The sequence below is a fragment of the Linepithema humile genome, chromosome 6, assembly GCF_040581485.1.
Source record: "Linepithema humile isolate Giens D197 chromosome 6, Lhum_UNIL_v1.0, whole genome shotgun sequence".
In the NCBI taxonomy this organism is placed as follows: Eukaryota; Metazoa; Arthropoda; class Insecta; order Hymenoptera; family Formicidae; genus Linepithema; species Linepithema humile.
The window spans coordinates 28,544,378-28,560,664 of record NC_090133.1 but is presented as its reverse complement, the minus strand read 5'-3'; the positions used below and the strand labels follow the sequence as shown (position 1 = coordinate 28,560,664).

Here is a 16,287-nt window from a genome sequence, read left to right as displayed (position 1 = left end):
TAATCTTGTATATATATATTCGATAGATAAAACATAAAACAGACAATCCATCTCTATATTTAGAAATATAGCATAATTAATAGACTAATATAATAACTAATAAAACTAATGAATAACATGATTCGATTATTTATGTCGAAATCAAGTTCAGCAATATATTTGTATAAGTAACGGAATCGAGTAAAATGTCAATGAAATCGTCGCATTTTATATGCGTAAATAAAAAGCAACAAAATTCTATGAAAAAAAGAACTTGTTGAAGTATTAAGTAGTAATTTGAATTGACATCAGACATGACATTGGCATTATTGACATTACGCTGACACAGCTTTATGAAATTAATACATTATGTACGACTTAAGATTATGAAATTATTCTGTTGCATATTATTAAAGCGAAAAGTCCATTCGACCTCGAGGTTGTTTGAACTTCTCTCGCACGTAATGCGATGTATTGTATGTTGATATGAAATGATATAATTATACAAATGTCATTGTTACGCACGAACGGTAACGTCATTGTAACTCATCTAAATTTCAAAACGGAAATAAATTGTTATATGCATAATCATAGTACTTTACAAATTAAATATTACATATTATATTTGATCTTAACAGTCTTTTTACGAATATTTCGCAAATTTTTCTGCGTACGCGAATTATAACAAACATTATCTAATTGCCAGTATTTGATAACTTTCATACTGTCAAGGAAATTCTCATATCTTAAAATTCCACTGTCGTTAATCGCGCGTCATAAAAAATGAAAAAAAGGACTATAGATCGATCACTGGAACACGTATGAGTAATTTTGATGAGCAATTGGGTGGGAAATCACTATTTGTCAGCATTACTAATATGGAAATAATCTTGTTGGAAACTAAGCAAAATATAATAATATTGATACATATCTAATGACATAAAAACAATTTTTTATAACTTCTTATATAACTTGTTATTACTAACACTCTCTTATATAACTTCTTGTTACTAAAACGATTTAATTATTAATAATTAAAACAATTTCAATCAATATGATTCTCTTGTCTTGTCATATTCAATTTGATCTTAATAATCTTTTTATGAATATTTCGCAAAAATATGTTAAATTTATTAGTTTATTTCTTATTTTCATCCTTTTCAATGAATTGAATTAAGTTGTAATTCAATAGTCTATTCTACATTAAAAAGACATCTCCGAGAATTATTAATAATCTCTGGTAAAAAAATGACTAAGATTAATGAGCAGATTAACAAATCAATAAGAAATTTGATAAAAGATGCACGGCCTTCTACAAAACAACCACTATTTAAAAGCAAATATTATATAAACACTAGCGAGAACTTAATGTTTCTAAAATACGCATTTTTATACAATGATCGTATAACCAAACAATAAATGAATTTACTGAATCAATAGAGAAGACTAATTGTAGACAATCTTTACAAATTTTGTTAAAAATATTTCAGTGTTAGCCATATTTCTTTGAACTTTTTTATTTAAAAAGATAAGATTGTATTTAATATCCATATGAATATCTTGAACCGTAAAATGCCATTATTACCGCAAACACGAGCAAAAAGCACACGCCAACATGCAAAACATGTTTGTATTTCAAAGTGCAAAAGGGTGCCAGAAAAATGACTCTACGCTGGTCTAATCATGTCTACAAATGAAAAACTGAGAAGACCACTCCATTCGTCGAAATTCAGGCATTACGATTAAATATTTAAACGGCTATCGCACAGCATAATAAATATTGTGTAAGAACAAAGTAAATAGAAAATATTTATATCTTACATGTAAAAGAAAAACATTTTTGAACTAGGAATTGCAAATCATCAAGTGTGCAACACGAATAACTAGAAAACAACATACTAACGGAGATTGCAAAGAAGATTGAAATAAGATGTATGGAAATTAGAATCTGCCAAGGACTTAGAGTAAAGCCAGAAGAGATGGCAAGCAAACCCAAAGAATATCTCAAAAGTATATTTAATCATTGAAAATTTCGATAAATCAAAAATTAAAGACTTTCTTCTACAACAATTGTCAATTGCCTAATTTAATTTTAAAAACCAAAAGATATTAACTAAAAGTATTACTGTATTAATTATTTACTCTCTTCAGGTTATTAATTCATAATAAACATTTTAATCGCTTATAACGCGAAAACTACCGATGTCTTGACATTTTCGCTGAGAAAAAAATAGAATCTAAATTGTTACAAAAATTCATCGTTAAAAGAACACTTGCAAATTTTATCATTTCCTGTATACATTTCATTAAATACTGGAAAATAAAATTGAAAGCGAATTGCCTTGTATACTTCCGCCTTTTAATCTATCTTATTAGTTATCATCAATATTATTCAATCACTTTTAAATATACAAGTAAAAATCAATTACATGTGATAAAAACTCAAACGCTCACCAAGAAGGTCATCAAAACATTAAGATAGCGACGAAAATTCAGCAAACATTGAACGTGACAATCAGCTAAGGCACTCGCACAATGACTTCTCTGTTTCATATCGACTCTAGCGTCTTTCCTTTCCCAATGTCTGACCGCAAATGCGTGCTATCTCTCCTATCCTAATCAGCTATTCTAGCTTTAATCGACACACTTCTTTTCAAGGTTAACAAACAATCTTTTTTATTTATAATTAGAGCGCATACGTGCCGAAAAATTTTGTCGCAAAATGTCAGCAATGTGTAAAAAATATCAAATTGCCTCAGCAAGCGTACGATTGAAGAAGAAAACAAAGATCTAGGGAAAACGGATAAAACAAAAAAGGTCGACGATCCTACCGCGGATATAAGATAACGAACGGTAGGGATTGTCGTTTCGCACACGGCCTTGGCCTACTAATATCGAGGTACATGTACGAGCGGTTAACGAAGAATCGAGAGTACGCTTCGATTATATCCATTGCACAATCTCTTGCGAACGTGCCGTGCGAAACACGACGTTCTATCCTGTTGAAGTAGTCGATTTTAATTAAATGCTTTTACCGAGTGATTTATCGAAAGCGAATAGCAGTGGACGAAGTCCAGTGATCATTATGGAGGTACGTCATACACGCGCGTTTCGTATCACCTATGGAATCGTTTCGTTGTAATCGTTTCGTTGTAATCGTTTCGCTGTAATTATTTATTGTCTATATAACGTTCATCGATAAAATTTTTTTTAAAAAGCCAGACAAACTAGAATTCGAAATTCGACGACAGTTTGAAGCAGAAATTTATTAGCACATTAAAATTTTTTTAAATTTTATTTTATTTAAAATTATAATTCTAATAGAAAATAGAAGTAGAAATTCTAGTTTGAAGAATTAAGATATGTATATAAAAAATATATATTATTAGCATATATTTGATATTCATATGTATATTCTGATTTTTCAAATGTTTCTTGCATAAAACTTGCTTTAAATTATAGATATATTATTATTTCTTAATATAACAGAAAATATTTAAAAAATTGGAACACACATGTACAAAGTAAATATCATCAACAAATATTTTGTACATGTGTGTATTTTGACTTTTAAATATTGACTTTTCTTGCATTACACATAACTGAAATTTTATTGCAGATTCTGTTTCACACAAATTGTAAATTATATAAAGAAGACTTTATACGCCAAATTATAAATGGAATTCTATCCTAAATTTAATCACAAAATCTGTATATTAATACATAGACTGATTTCGAAAATAAAAGTCATTCATAATAAAATTATCGAGCATATGGCAAACATCAAAAGCGTATAAATATTGGACAACGTTATGCGTTACACAATGCTTAGTCAGGTTAAAGTTATAGCATTGCCATTTAAAAAAAAAAAACAAAAAAAAACAAGCCTTTCTTATGATTGATTCTTTCTTGAAAAACTTATTTATATAATATCATAAAAAAACCTTACATCATTCTAACCTGCATTCTTTGTTAATTAGACACAAAAAATTGTCTATTAAATATCGAGTGTGTAAATTTGCATACTATGAAGGATTTACATTACAAAACGGATTGCGATTCTTATTAGTATGATTTGGAGATTAAGGTCAACTTCAAATTCGACATCGAGAGTTCAATTACCGAAAAAACAAAAATTTGTTGAAACACAAATGTTTTACATTATCGATGACCGATTAAAAATTTAGCATTTAATTTGTAATTTTTAATCCAAAATTCATTACCCTTTATAAAAGATTTATTTGTAAAATAACTTCTTTTTTTTCATGGAAATAAATTTGTACAAATTTGCAAAACATAATCGCAATGATCTCGCGTCCGTCTTTCTCAACATCACCGAATATCCGGAATGTAGATAAAATAAATAAATTCGGAAAATTGTCTCACATCAGTTATAATGTTTATAAGCAACGTTTCAACGTGCAGATCACATCAACGGAATGCTAGGCAGTCATTAACTTCATTATTTTGTTTTTTTTAATACGATTGACTTACGTGAACTTTGCATAATATATTTATGTAATTATAATATAATCGATAACAATGAGATGCAAAGTGCGTGAAAGTGTGTCATTAAATGTTATTACACTTTTTTCGCTTAAAAAAACATAAGAAAAAAATGCGACATAAGTTATATTAATTGTACGATAAAACATCTATTATATTAAATTAATTAAAACAATTGCATAAAATTATCAGGAGCGAAAATCATATAATTATATTAGAATATATATAAACGTTTCGATCTGATATCAGGTCTTTTTCAGTGTATAATAATAAATAAATATCGCACGCAATTAACAAATCATTTAACAAATAAATTAAAGTAAGACATATTAAACTTGAGATACGCAACGCATAAATTATTTTGCAAGATCAGTGGATAAAAATAAAAAAATTTTTTTATTGTAATAAATTCATGTAAATAAATATTCATGAAAGTTATTAACATTTTAACTTTTGAACAAGATGTTTTATTTATTTCTGACTTTTCCATATCATTTTCTTTGCGTCTGTACGAACACGGATGACATGAATTTATTATAATAAAAAATTTTTTCTGTAAAGATCCTACAATAATTTATGCGTTGTATAATGTCTTACTTTAATTTATTTGTTAAATAATTGCGTACAACATTTATTTATTATTTATTATTGTACATTAAAGGCTTGATGTCAGGTCAAAACGTTTCTATATATTTTAATATGATTAAATATATGATTTATCGCACTAAAATCTAGCATTTTGGCTCTTTGCGCTCCTAATAATTTTATGTGATTATTTTAATTGAACTTTTTTATATGTTTTATTTCTAAATTAATTAATAAGGAAAATTACACTCTCATTTTTTACAGTGACAAGAAAATAATCGTCGATGTCACAACCTGTGTGTGTGCGCATCCTGTAATTACTGCTATTAAAGTATCAAGAGTATCTCCAGTACTGCTTCGGTTCATGAATTTCAAATGTGGAAACTGTCAATTGTTTTAAATATTAAGAAGTTTAATAACTGTATTTTTTTTTTATAGAATGTTTGATATCAATTTGCATCATATATCACGCAACGAAGTGACACGTTTTAGCACAAACTTGAGCATAGAATTTTCCTCATCAAAGATAAATATCGATATTTTATAAGAATCAAATTCTCTCTTATAACAAATAAAAGTTTATTAACGCAATTAATTGATATATCTATTGCATTCGCAAGCGACATTGTCTTTTAGTACAGCGACAATTCCACGGGACATTTAAATTTTATAGCAAAGACGATTCAGCAAGAAGAAAGATGGACTGCGCCGCGTGAGTGTACATTGCGCGGAAAGAGCACATTGCATTCTTCATAATTTCTGGTCTCTCAAGGATTCCCCGCTCTTTCTGAGTTTTCGTAAGTATTTCACGTACGCGAATCAAGTAGAACCGCGCGGCCGCGACGTGATTCGCATGTAAAAATCGTCGCGATTCCACGGGCATTTAAGCATAGAGAACAACAGTCGCCGGATGTGATTGTAAAATAAGTTTGAAGAAAAATATATTTTATTACTTTTTATTTTACGTAAAATCGGCTTTAAACAATTTATAGTTTGCGATAATAAACATATTTAAAACAGTTGGAAATTTGGAAAAAACTTTGCATTAAATTTGCTTATGAAATTATATATATAATAAAAACGTATAATATAATATAATATAATATAAAAACGACTTTAGCATGAAAAGGTGATTATATCATTATACCAGAATATTACAAAATTTATCAAAAATGTGAAGAATAGGTTTTAAGTTACCAAAGAAAGAAATATCTATATAAATTTTAATTTGACTTTTTAATATTTTATTTTAGCCGCCCGAAACGTAATATGAATACTATAAAGACAAAAATAAAATTTGCTAATGCATAATAAATAATACTGATTTAATGTTGATTTATTTTACTTTCAAATAATTAAAAATTACTTAGAGAATAGTTTGCTCAATAAAGTTTAGAATTAATAATTCATAATAAATTTCTCATAAATTGTCTTAGTAGATTTTTTATATAATTGCAAAATCAATTTTATAGATTTATGGCCATTCAAATTGAAAAACTTTATACTGCTGCAGCCTTGACATATGCAAACTCTCTCTTAATAGATAATTTTGAGAATATGGCAATTTCCGCCGATCGGTATCAAATTTTTATTTATCATTGTTTCCGCGCAAAATGGACAATCTTTATCTTTCATTTCAATATAATTGTAGAAACCAAGTGTGTGTATTCCGCGAAGCAGGGAAATAGCCATCGCGCAGTTGCAACAATTGTGACGCCAACGTGTGTTACCTCATCTGCGACACTCATGTGTGTCGCCTTGACGAGTAACCGCCGTATGCGAGCACGTCGAGAGGTGTCTGCTTTAAGAGACGCTCGAATCAAAATATACAACCGATGTGTGTCGCGCGTGCGTTTCGTCGCTGTGCGATTGGTTTCACGGCTTTATGCGATGAATTAACCATGAGAATTTTCAATTCTTTCATTTTTCATTTATTGACGCAGTCGTTTAGTCGTCATCAGACAGATGTTTGTTAACGCATTATTTCGCATTTTATACAAAATTCGAAAAAGAAGTGTCAATTTTACTTAAGAAGAATAGCGAGATCTGACTTAAGTGTTTTTAATTCTTTGCAATACTAAATGTACGCGACGTTTTGCATAATTCTCCAGTTAAAGCAAAGCTTGATTGCAATATTTTTTTAATGTTTATAAAATTTTCTAGATAATAAGAAACGATTGTTATATTTTTTTCCGTGATAGCATTAACGTAAGACAAAAGTATTTAACATTGGCTTATTTGTCGAAATTAATTCGAACCACAGAAGGCTAATCTACTTCAAAGCTTTTTTCGACCCATTTCGAGATGCACATGGCAAGCTATTATTATGCAGCTGCATCGCGCGCAAACATGTGTGCCACCTGTAACGCATTGCTCTTCAACGGGTGGCCTATAACCAGGAATACGATTGATCAAGTAATAGAATATAACTAATTATTACGATGATACTCTAATTATTACGGTGATTGACAATAAAAAATAAATTTTTAAGAGTGGATTATTTTTCCCACCAATGGCCCTGACGTACAAATTGCCTGACACGCTACTTTACAGATCAGCTGTGAGTCTCGCGCGGCAAGGCGCGATCAGCTGATCGCGAATAATACACGCGCTCGCGGTTACGAGCCGCACATGTTTTCTAACCTGTTGCGCATTACGCCGTTCGTCTCCGTCGCTCTTTTCTTTTCTCTCGTGTCGATCGATCGACTCGTTTCCGCATGCACGCGAGATGTTTCACAGACTAAAAGATTCGCGACGATTCCGCCGGCTCGCGACCGTCGTTTTGATGCGCGCATACGTTTCCTCTTTCTGTCTCATTTTCTCTTTGTCGAAAAGAGAGAATCCGTGGATTAGATCTAAATTAAAAATAAACACTGGCTGCGAGAGACACGATGACTAATTCGTTCTAATCCCGCTGCCCACTGACCGAGACCACGATTCGAAAACACAGCGAGATTTCTCATTTGGACACCTGACCAAGAGAGTGTGTGAAATTTGTTTCATTTTTCAGATAGAATTTTCTTCCGATTGATCGCTTTATACTTATCATCCCATCATATCTTATAATGTTATATGCGTGATTTTTATATCTTTTATTATCTAAAATCCGTAACTCTTCAGATCAAGCTTTATGACTATTTCTGCTTCTTTTTAATTAATTTTTGATTATTCCAAAAGTAATAGTTGCCGAGAAAGCGTTAGCGCACAATGAATTTTTCAAGCAAACTTTTATAGTTAATCAGATTAATACAAGACAGAAAATATTCTTTTAAATAATTCTAATAAGCTAATCATAATAGTTTTACAGAAAATAAAAATAATTTTGCTTCATATAAAATTTTTACATTGATTACATTAAATTTTATACAACTTTTAAAACATAAAACGCAATAAGAAAATTAAAAAATTAACAATACGTGTATATATTTAGAGATATAAACATTGCACTTTAACGAATTTCGGCGAAAAAATAAAATAAATGAGAAATATTGAAAATAACATTAAAAATATAGAAACGTTCAAAGTAGCGATCGTACTTTAATAATTATTTTACAAATAAATAAAACATTTCGGTGCATGTTAAAAATGGTCAAAATATTATAAAAGCTGCAATTAATACAGCTAATTGCAAAATGTTGATATCCTCATACCTGATATTGATCATACACCTTATGCTCTTCCGAGGTACTCCCACAAGAACATAACCCAAAATATGCAAAACGCGTTCGAACGACTTCCAGAACACCAAGCAGATAACTGAAAACAATTTTGACATAGATAAGCAATTGTACGCAATGTTTAATGAATACAATAAATATCCAGCACTCAAAAATTACCCAGAAATATTAAAGTCGAGCAGTTTGGACAGTTCGTTCAAGATTAAACGTCAAATAATTCAGATCTTTCAAACTGAAGGTATAATCAAATCAGTTCAAACTAACTGTTCGAACTAACTTCAAATCCAAAAATTCAAAAATTTTTATATGGCGTTTTCGATTGGAATGCACGATATTTTACTCTGCAAATTTTTATTCTTTATTTTTTTACATTTATATGTATTCACATTTATTATTTTATCGTTAACTTTTAATTTATATATTCACATTGCGATACATCAAATAAAAAGCTTCAAATGTCGTAAATTGTATTTTTTGCGTAAGAAGAGTATAAAAGACACTTTCACAAGTAGCATAGCCGCGATGACTAAACGCGCAACAAATTGTTCCGTTGTTTTCAATTCCTCCTCCTTTTCCGTCATTAACTGTTTCGAACAAATTGTCGAACACGTTAATTGTCAACTGTCGTTCCATGCGATGATATTTGAGTTTTTATCTTGTCTATTATGATAAAGTACTCGTCGGGAGTGCCGTTTAATGTCGCGTGATTTTTATACTTGCGTCGCGATCGCATCTGGTATCCAGATTCTAGATGCCTTGAAAGATCGCAAATAAAGCAAGATCACGAGATCGCGAATAAATATGCGAGAATTGCGAGGACTGAAAGAAGGAAGAGGCGCAAAAGAAGCATTGGGCACCGGTGCAGCAATTTTACGGTAAGTAATAATTTATAGATATTTGTTGTCTGTTTTTAAAAATATTACACATTAAAATATTTAAAAGATAAGATATTAAATATTAAGATATTTAAAAGTTATTATACCCTTTAGTACTCTTATTGTGTTCTTATTGTGTATTATCTTTTGTGTTAATAAAATGCAAAAATTTATATTATTTATACTTTTTCTGTTAACTTTTAAATTTTAAGTACTAAACTTTTGTGGGTTTAGATTTAAAAAAAAGAATTTAATAATAAATCTGTCAAGTTAATCTGCAATAAGATAAAAATCTGATAGAGCGAATCAAAAACATACTGAATATTTGTATAATATAATTAAATAAAACAATTTTATTATGTATATATCAAAATACGGTAAAAAATATTAAGTAAAACAGACAAATAATGCAGGAAAAATCATTTAGTAAGTGATTTGCTATCGACCGAAAACTGAATTTATTTATTTCTTTCATCGATGCATTATTCAAACTCTACGATAACTCTACAATACTATACTGTGATAAATACGGCATAAAGTTTTACAAAATTTTATCGAAAATAATTTTTATCCCAAAGCAGCACACAATTCTGATAAGCATAATCCTGTTTGCATAAAATCTTTGTAAGAATATCATGTCGAATACGGATACTATGTTAGATTGATACGTTCCTGGCGATCACGTGAGCGACTGTGGCGCTATACGACGGCCAGTTCTAGAGACCAGTGCTCTGTTCTTCGTAAACGTAGTTCTTTCGTTCTTCAATCAGAACACAGAAATGGCGCCGGTAAGTTTTTATCAGGTTGAAAAATGCCAATTATTCGCTATTGTGGCAACTTTTTCTCAAAATAATATTACAGGCGAAAAGTGCATGTTCGACTTATCAATCGCGTTATGCTAATTTATCATCTTCTCTTGAGATCAAATTAATCAAATCGGATTTGTGCGTCGCGTTCATCGTTTCAGAACATCTTGCACGTGCTTTAGTATAATGCAACATTTATATTTTGTTCACCGTTTTTTCAGCCAGCGAAGAAATCCAAAGGCCCAGTTAAAAAACAAGTCCTTCGGGGCAAGGGACAGAAGAAAAAGGTGTCTCTAAGGTTTACAATCGATTGCACTCACCCCGTGGAAGATAATATTATGGATGTTTCGAATTTTGTAAGTTGCATTGAATTATTTTGTGTTGGGATACTTTCTTTTTTTCAATACAAGAATTCTATTCAAGATGTTTATTCAATATCTTGATGAACATAGTCCATTCTTTACAAATTCCTAACTTCTTAATTCATAACCTCTTTATGCATGGAAAATCTGGAATAGATATCTTGTAAATCATGATGTCCATCTAATTTTCAATATTATATTCTTCCTTGAAACTAATTGTTATAATGATCTTTAGGAAAAATATTTACACGACAAGATTAAAGTGAGTGGTAAGACCAATAACTTTAATAACAATGTTTCCTTGGAGCGTAATAAGATGAAGCTCACTATTAATAGTGATATCGATTTCTCTAAACGGTGAGTAGCATCGTTTTTTTTTTTTTAATTACATGACTGTGAAAAAGTATAGAATTTTTTAAAGTTTAAACCATGTTATACATTCTGTTTACTATTATAAGCTACAGAAAGAGCGATATTTGCACTAATTTGAAGAATTTGTTTTTATAGATACCTCAAGTATTTGACAAAGAAGTACTTGAAAAAGAATAAGCTACGTGATTGGTTGCGAGTAGTATCGAAAGATAAAGAGACATATGAATTAAGATACTTCCAGATCAACAGCCAGGAAGATGATGATGAGGAGGATGCTGAGTAATTTTTTTTATTTGAATATTTAATTACAGATGCATCTGTACGTATTACTTTTAATAAAGAATAATAAAACTTATTGCTTTTGTTATTTAAATATGCAAGTACTACTGGTAGAAATGATTCGTAATCAATTTTGAATTAAATCTTTATTTCATATGTATTCTATACTTAAATTTATATTTTAATTTTGTTGGACGTATGTTTTTATAATGTTGCATTGGAATTTCAATTTGCTAATGTGTAATTATAGATCATATTTCTGTTTGGCATTATTCATTCTGTCAATATTTTACAACGAGGCTGCAGAAGTAAAATTATACAAATTTGTGGAATTAGCAGAAAAGGTATTTGATAAATGTTCAGAACATTAATTTTTTTAAGAATATTTTAACGTGTAAAAATGGGATGAACAATATTAGATTTGTAACGTTATTTCAATATTTATAATATATAATGAGAATTAGCTGAAAAATGATGTAAAATTTAATAGTACGAACAAACGATATATATCTACGAATTTTAATTTATAGTTTTGAATTCTATCAAAATATAATTATCCCAATATTTCACAGATAACTATACTTTTTCATTATCATCTAAACTTATTTTGATTAATTATTTTTAACTGCAACATTTATTGAGTGATGGCGTTGGTGTACAGTTAATTTTTCTTCAAGTTATGTTCAAACTCTTGTGTAAAATAATTTTTAACTTCACCATTTTTTTAGACCAACTTTTATGATAAAAATTTTATTAGGAATAAAAGATTGTGACAAAAATTATCTTTCTTGAAACATCCAAAAATATAAAAATTTATCAAATACTTTACTTTGCTATTTCTGAAAGTTTGTGTAATTTTATTCATAAATATCGAAATAATCAAAATAACAAACTAATTACAGTATTTGTTCAACGTAAAAATAAAATTGTTGTTAGAAGTAATTGAAAGTATATTTCTAACAAAAAGTATAATTATAGCTCAAATTACAAAACGGTGACGTACCTGGCGACAGTCGTGCACTATGATACCGCTTTCAATATATTTTAGCCAGAAAATAATGTAAAATACGAAAATGATTCTGATGAAGTGTCCGGTACAGCAACGGATGGACTTTTCTTCCTGGAAAAATTTTGATATTGGTTGATATAACAGCAATTGTACGAGTTACAACAAACATCCGTCACTTTACGAAAAATACTCGCGATAATTTTTCACGTACGACATTCACTTTCAGACGGCGACAATCGTGAAAAACACGGAACGATTTGACTTTGTCGCGACGCGTTATCTAATGAATTTAAGTTTATCTCAACGCGGCACCTATTGAAAAGTAAAATTGAAATTTATAAGTTGCTGAAACTGTCTATAAGTGTTAAAGGTATGTCCAAATGAACTAACGCTGCGTTATGCGTCTATGTAAGTTGTCTGGATATACCCTAATTTCACACGGAAAAATTTTATGTAAAAATAAATTTCCAAGTATTTCGGGAAGGTTAGAAACCGTCGAACTGATGAATTATCGTAATTTATTTTATATGCGGAATGTATACCTGAGAATGATGATGCTAAGACTAATTGCACTTTTGATGTGATTTGACTAGAAAGCAACATAAAATGTGAAAACTATTCCGATTGACTTCCCCGGCGTACAGCAGCGGATCACGAACAAACAACACTGGCTATAACAGCCATTGTACACGTTATGACAAATACCTGACACTTTACGAAAAACACGCACAATAATACTTCACGCGTGAAATTCACTTTTAGACGGTAAACATTGCGAAAAAAATGGAGCGGTTTAAAGTAACTTTGCCATCGCCACGACACGTTCCGTTACTTGGCGCTATTTAAAAGTTCTGGATGAGTGAAATTGCGATTCTCGAAATGCCAACATATCGAATCTCGAAGTCGAGTGTTCTCGAAGTGTCTAGAAATTTCGAGAATCTCGAAACACGCTCGCAGATGATATTCGATTTTCATCGTGTAATTATATTTGTTAGGTTAACATTTATATTTATTTCAGTTTATTGCTTTTTATTTCAGCCTTAAAATTTCCCAAGAGAGCATTAACGCAAAATAACTCTTGGAAGACACATAAATTCCTGTAAAGTGAGCGATTTTTACTATTACTTTGAGGTAAACAAGGACTACTTTCTCATGGCGGAGAGCACTTACGTAGCATGTTAGAAGGCGCAATCGCAGTGACGCACGGCGATTGTTGTTGGTTGTGATAGAAGGTTGTGTGTCCATCGAGAGCTCTTGTGTCGCGTCGTCGCCGTTCCGTGAGAGCCAACGACCGTCGCGAAGAGCGCGTGAGAACGAGACGGAATAAAGGTGAGCGAGTAACAACGCGAGCGAAACGAGGAGCGTCATCGTGTTTGCAGTCTCCTAGCAAGCGGGGACAATGAAATTCCAGTACAAGGAGGAACATCCGTTTGAGAAGCGGAAGGCCGAAGGCGAGAAAATCCGACGGAAATATCCGGATCGGGTGCCCGTGAGTATCATACGTACTTTCTACCTGTCCTTGTCCCCAGATGTGACTCTGCGCCTATCACTCGAAAATCATGCGGTAGAAATTGTACAGCGATGCACACACGCTTCATCATCAGGTTTCCCGTTATTTACGAAATCTCATGAGTGAGACGGAGTGAACGATGCAGATCGTCTGATCCGATTGCGCTTTCGCAACATGTGCTTCCCGATTCGCAGGGACTCAAGGTCGCGTTTATCTGCGTCGTATCACGCTTTTTCGTACTTCGCGTGAGGCATTATTTTAGGGATTTTTTTCTTTCTTTTTTTTATTACCTACGCCGCAATATTACGCGATTCATGCTCCTTTCGCGTTCCTTTTTCGTGCACCCTCCCCTCCGCGTGTATTGATTTACGTTACGTGTGTAACCAATATAAGATTTTGAATGTCCCGATATTTGCATTCTCGCGTAAACGCTATTTTGACATGCGTTTTTAGATAAACGTGAAAGATAAAATCATTTCCTCGATGACGAACTTTGGGCACAAACGTATCGTCGTGAAAACTCTTTGTTTAAAAATAATGATTTCCAGTTCTTTGTTTTAAATGATTTCTAGCGTTTTGCTGCAAATTAAGGTCAAGTTTTCTTTATATTTATATTAACATACAAAGCATGTATCTTTATTAACATCCATTATATGTGTTTTATTAACATTATTTTACAACTAATTTTACTTCTCTAAAATTGCCCGACATTTGCACATACAATGATTAGGCATATTACTGATTTTTTTTTTGCATAATATAAACTGCCATGTAAATATAATTTTTATTCAAATTACATTCCCCATGCTTTATTGTAAACTTTAATCATTTGGAATAGCAAATAAATCAATAAATTACATATTTTCTATAATAACAGGATTTGTGACCTGGGTTCTGTTATTCAATAGTTGGATGAAATTCAATCTTACTTGATGTTAAATACATATTTGAAACTTTCCTTTAATCCAGGCAGCGAGCCAAAAATTAATCTTACTTTGAAATTCTGCTATCTAAGACTGAAATTTAATTCGTCAAGTGAATAACAACTTTAATTGAAATGCACAGATATTGACTTGTTTTGTACAATATTTAACATATCTTCCAATTATTAGCAAATAAATTATGTTGTTATATACTTTAGAAATGTTTGAGATAAACATGATAAATATTATTGTAGGTTATAGTGGAGAAAGCGCCTAAAGCAAAGATCAGTGACTTGGATAAGCAGAAATACTTGGTACCTTCTGACTTGACTGTCGGCCAATTTTACTTTTTAATTCGTAAGAGGATTCACTTACGTCCTGAAGACGCTCTGTTTTTCTTTGTCAACAACATCATTCCACCAACGAGTGCTACCATGGGTTCTCTTTACGCGGTAATAAATAATATTATATGCTGAGGATATATCAATTTTGAATTTTGAACTTTGAACACTTATACTAATCTTTATTAAAATTTTAATCAGGAACATCATGAAGAGGATTTCTTCCTATACATAGCATACAGCGATGAAAATGTTTATGGTCATTAAACTTCTGGGATGCAAATGCCAAAACAACAAAGGATTCAACAACAAAAATCTACCATCTCAATGTAGTCTTCATAGACGCTTTCGAAAACCATACAAAATTACAGCTATCGACACTTTGTGAAAAATTTTATGTCTTGACGCTGCACGCTACGTTTGCTTCCTCCAAAGAACTACACACAACTGTCCTTTGACGATAAGAATGCTTCTTGTCAATTCCATTCTTTGTCTGACATCTAAGAGGGCTTAGTTCACTATAGGATGACTAAAATATGCAATCTGTGCAAAATTATGTGTAATGTTTAGCCTGGCCATTAAAAAAAAGAGAAAAAATAATGAAGCCAAAAAAAAGTCTTTGTATCGCCAAATATCACTAAATATTTGCTGTCATGTATTATTATGTTTTACTGCACATTACAATCATAACGTTCGCGCTGAAATAATAGTAGAAATCATACCGTCATAAATTGGAAGTATGGTATAGATGACAGGATACTCTGTACGTGATATCATTTCCATCAATTTAGGTTAGTATTATTATAATATATTTACGTGATTTTAATGTTATTATCATTGAAAGAGCGAAGAGAAATTGTTGGATATGCGAGCATGAAGAAAAATTTTCTGTAACGGCTGCAGGATGTAAGGCCAATAAAAAAAAAGTTAAAACGCGACAATACCTAGGTATTTTCTCAACTTTTTTTCTATTCTTGAATATTATTTCCTGCTTTATCTAATGCCTGCCAATCCTTTTCCTTTTCAGTTCCACTTGATTCGTTGCTGACAGATGTGACGTCCA

The 16,287-nt window shown here is 31.0% G+C and overlaps 3 protein-coding genes across 6 annotated transcripts in view; 2 read left to right on the top strand and 1 right to left on the bottom strand.

Annotated features, from left to right (window-relative positions):
- Positions 1 to 13,296, bottom strand: part of LOC105671264 (very long chain fatty acid elongase AAEL008004) — a 48,577-nt gene extending 35,281 nt beyond the window's left edge. The window contains exons 1-3 of one of the 4 annotated variants that reach the window (XM_012365246.2): positions 12,993 to 13,296; positions 12,445 to 12,561; positions 8,721 to 8,826 (exon numbers count right to left, since the gene is read on the bottom strand). The gene's annotated coding sequence lies outside the window, so the exon portion shown is untranslated. Of the gene's footprint in view, positions 1 to 2,433; positions 2,588 to 7,713; positions 7,853 to 8,720; positions 8,827 to 8,906; positions 9,088 to 12,444; positions 12,562 to 12,992 lie in introns of those variants that run through there. The other 3 variants (XM_012365247.2, XM_012365249.2, XM_067356844.1) reach the window with 3 other exon arrangements.
- Positions 10,351 to 11,517, top strand: LOC105671267 (large ribosomal subunit protein eL22). The gene is made up of 4 exons (XM_012365253.2): positions 10,351 to 10,410; positions 10,650 to 10,784; positions 11,026 to 11,147; positions 11,298 to 11,517. The coding sequence occupies exons 1-4, from the start codon at positions 10,402 to 10,404 to the stop codon at positions 11,443 to 11,445; spliced, it is 414 nt and encodes a 137-aa protein (XP_012220676.1). The 5' UTR covers positions 10,351 to 10,401; the 3' UTR covers positions 11,446 to 11,517.
- Positions 13,297 to 13,633: 337 nt separating the features above from the next.
- On the top strand, positions 13,634 to 16,165 carry LOC105671268 (gamma-aminobutyric acid receptor-associated protein). The gene is made up of 3 exons (XM_012365255.2): positions 13,634 to 13,939; positions 15,138 to 15,335; positions 15,426 to 16,165. The coding sequence occupies exons 1-3, from the start codon at positions 13,850 to 13,852 to the stop codon at positions 15,489 to 15,491; spliced, it is 354 nt and encodes a 117-aa protein (XP_012220678.1). The 5' UTR covers positions 13,634 to 13,849; the 3' UTR covers positions 15,492 to 16,165.
- The last annotated feature ends 122 nt before the right edge of the window (positions 16,166 to 16,287 follow it).

Bases quoted from the DNA above. Each gene is read 5' to 3' on its own strand.
- LOC105671268 (XM_012365255.2), top strand. From the start codon at position 13,850: ATGAAATTCCAGTACAAGGAGGAACATCCGTTTGAGAAGCGGAAGGCC. The intron at 13,940-15,137 runs GTGAGTATCATA...ATATTATTGTAG, and splicing joins AATATCCGGATCGGGTGCCC to GTTATAGTGGAGAAAGCGCC. The intron at 15,336-15,425 runs GTAATAAATAAT...AATTTTAATCAG, and splicing joins CCATGGGTTCTCTTTACGCG to GAACATCATGAAGAGGATTT.
- LOC105671267 (XM_012365253.2), top strand. The intron at 10,785-11,025 runs GTAAGTTGCATT...AATGATCTTTAG, and splicing joins TTATGGATGTTTCGAATTTT to GAAAAATATTTACACGACAA. The intron at 11,148-11,297 runs GTGAGTAGCATC...TTGTTTTTATAG, and splicing joins GATATCGATTTCTCTAAACG to ATACCTCAAGTATTTGACAA.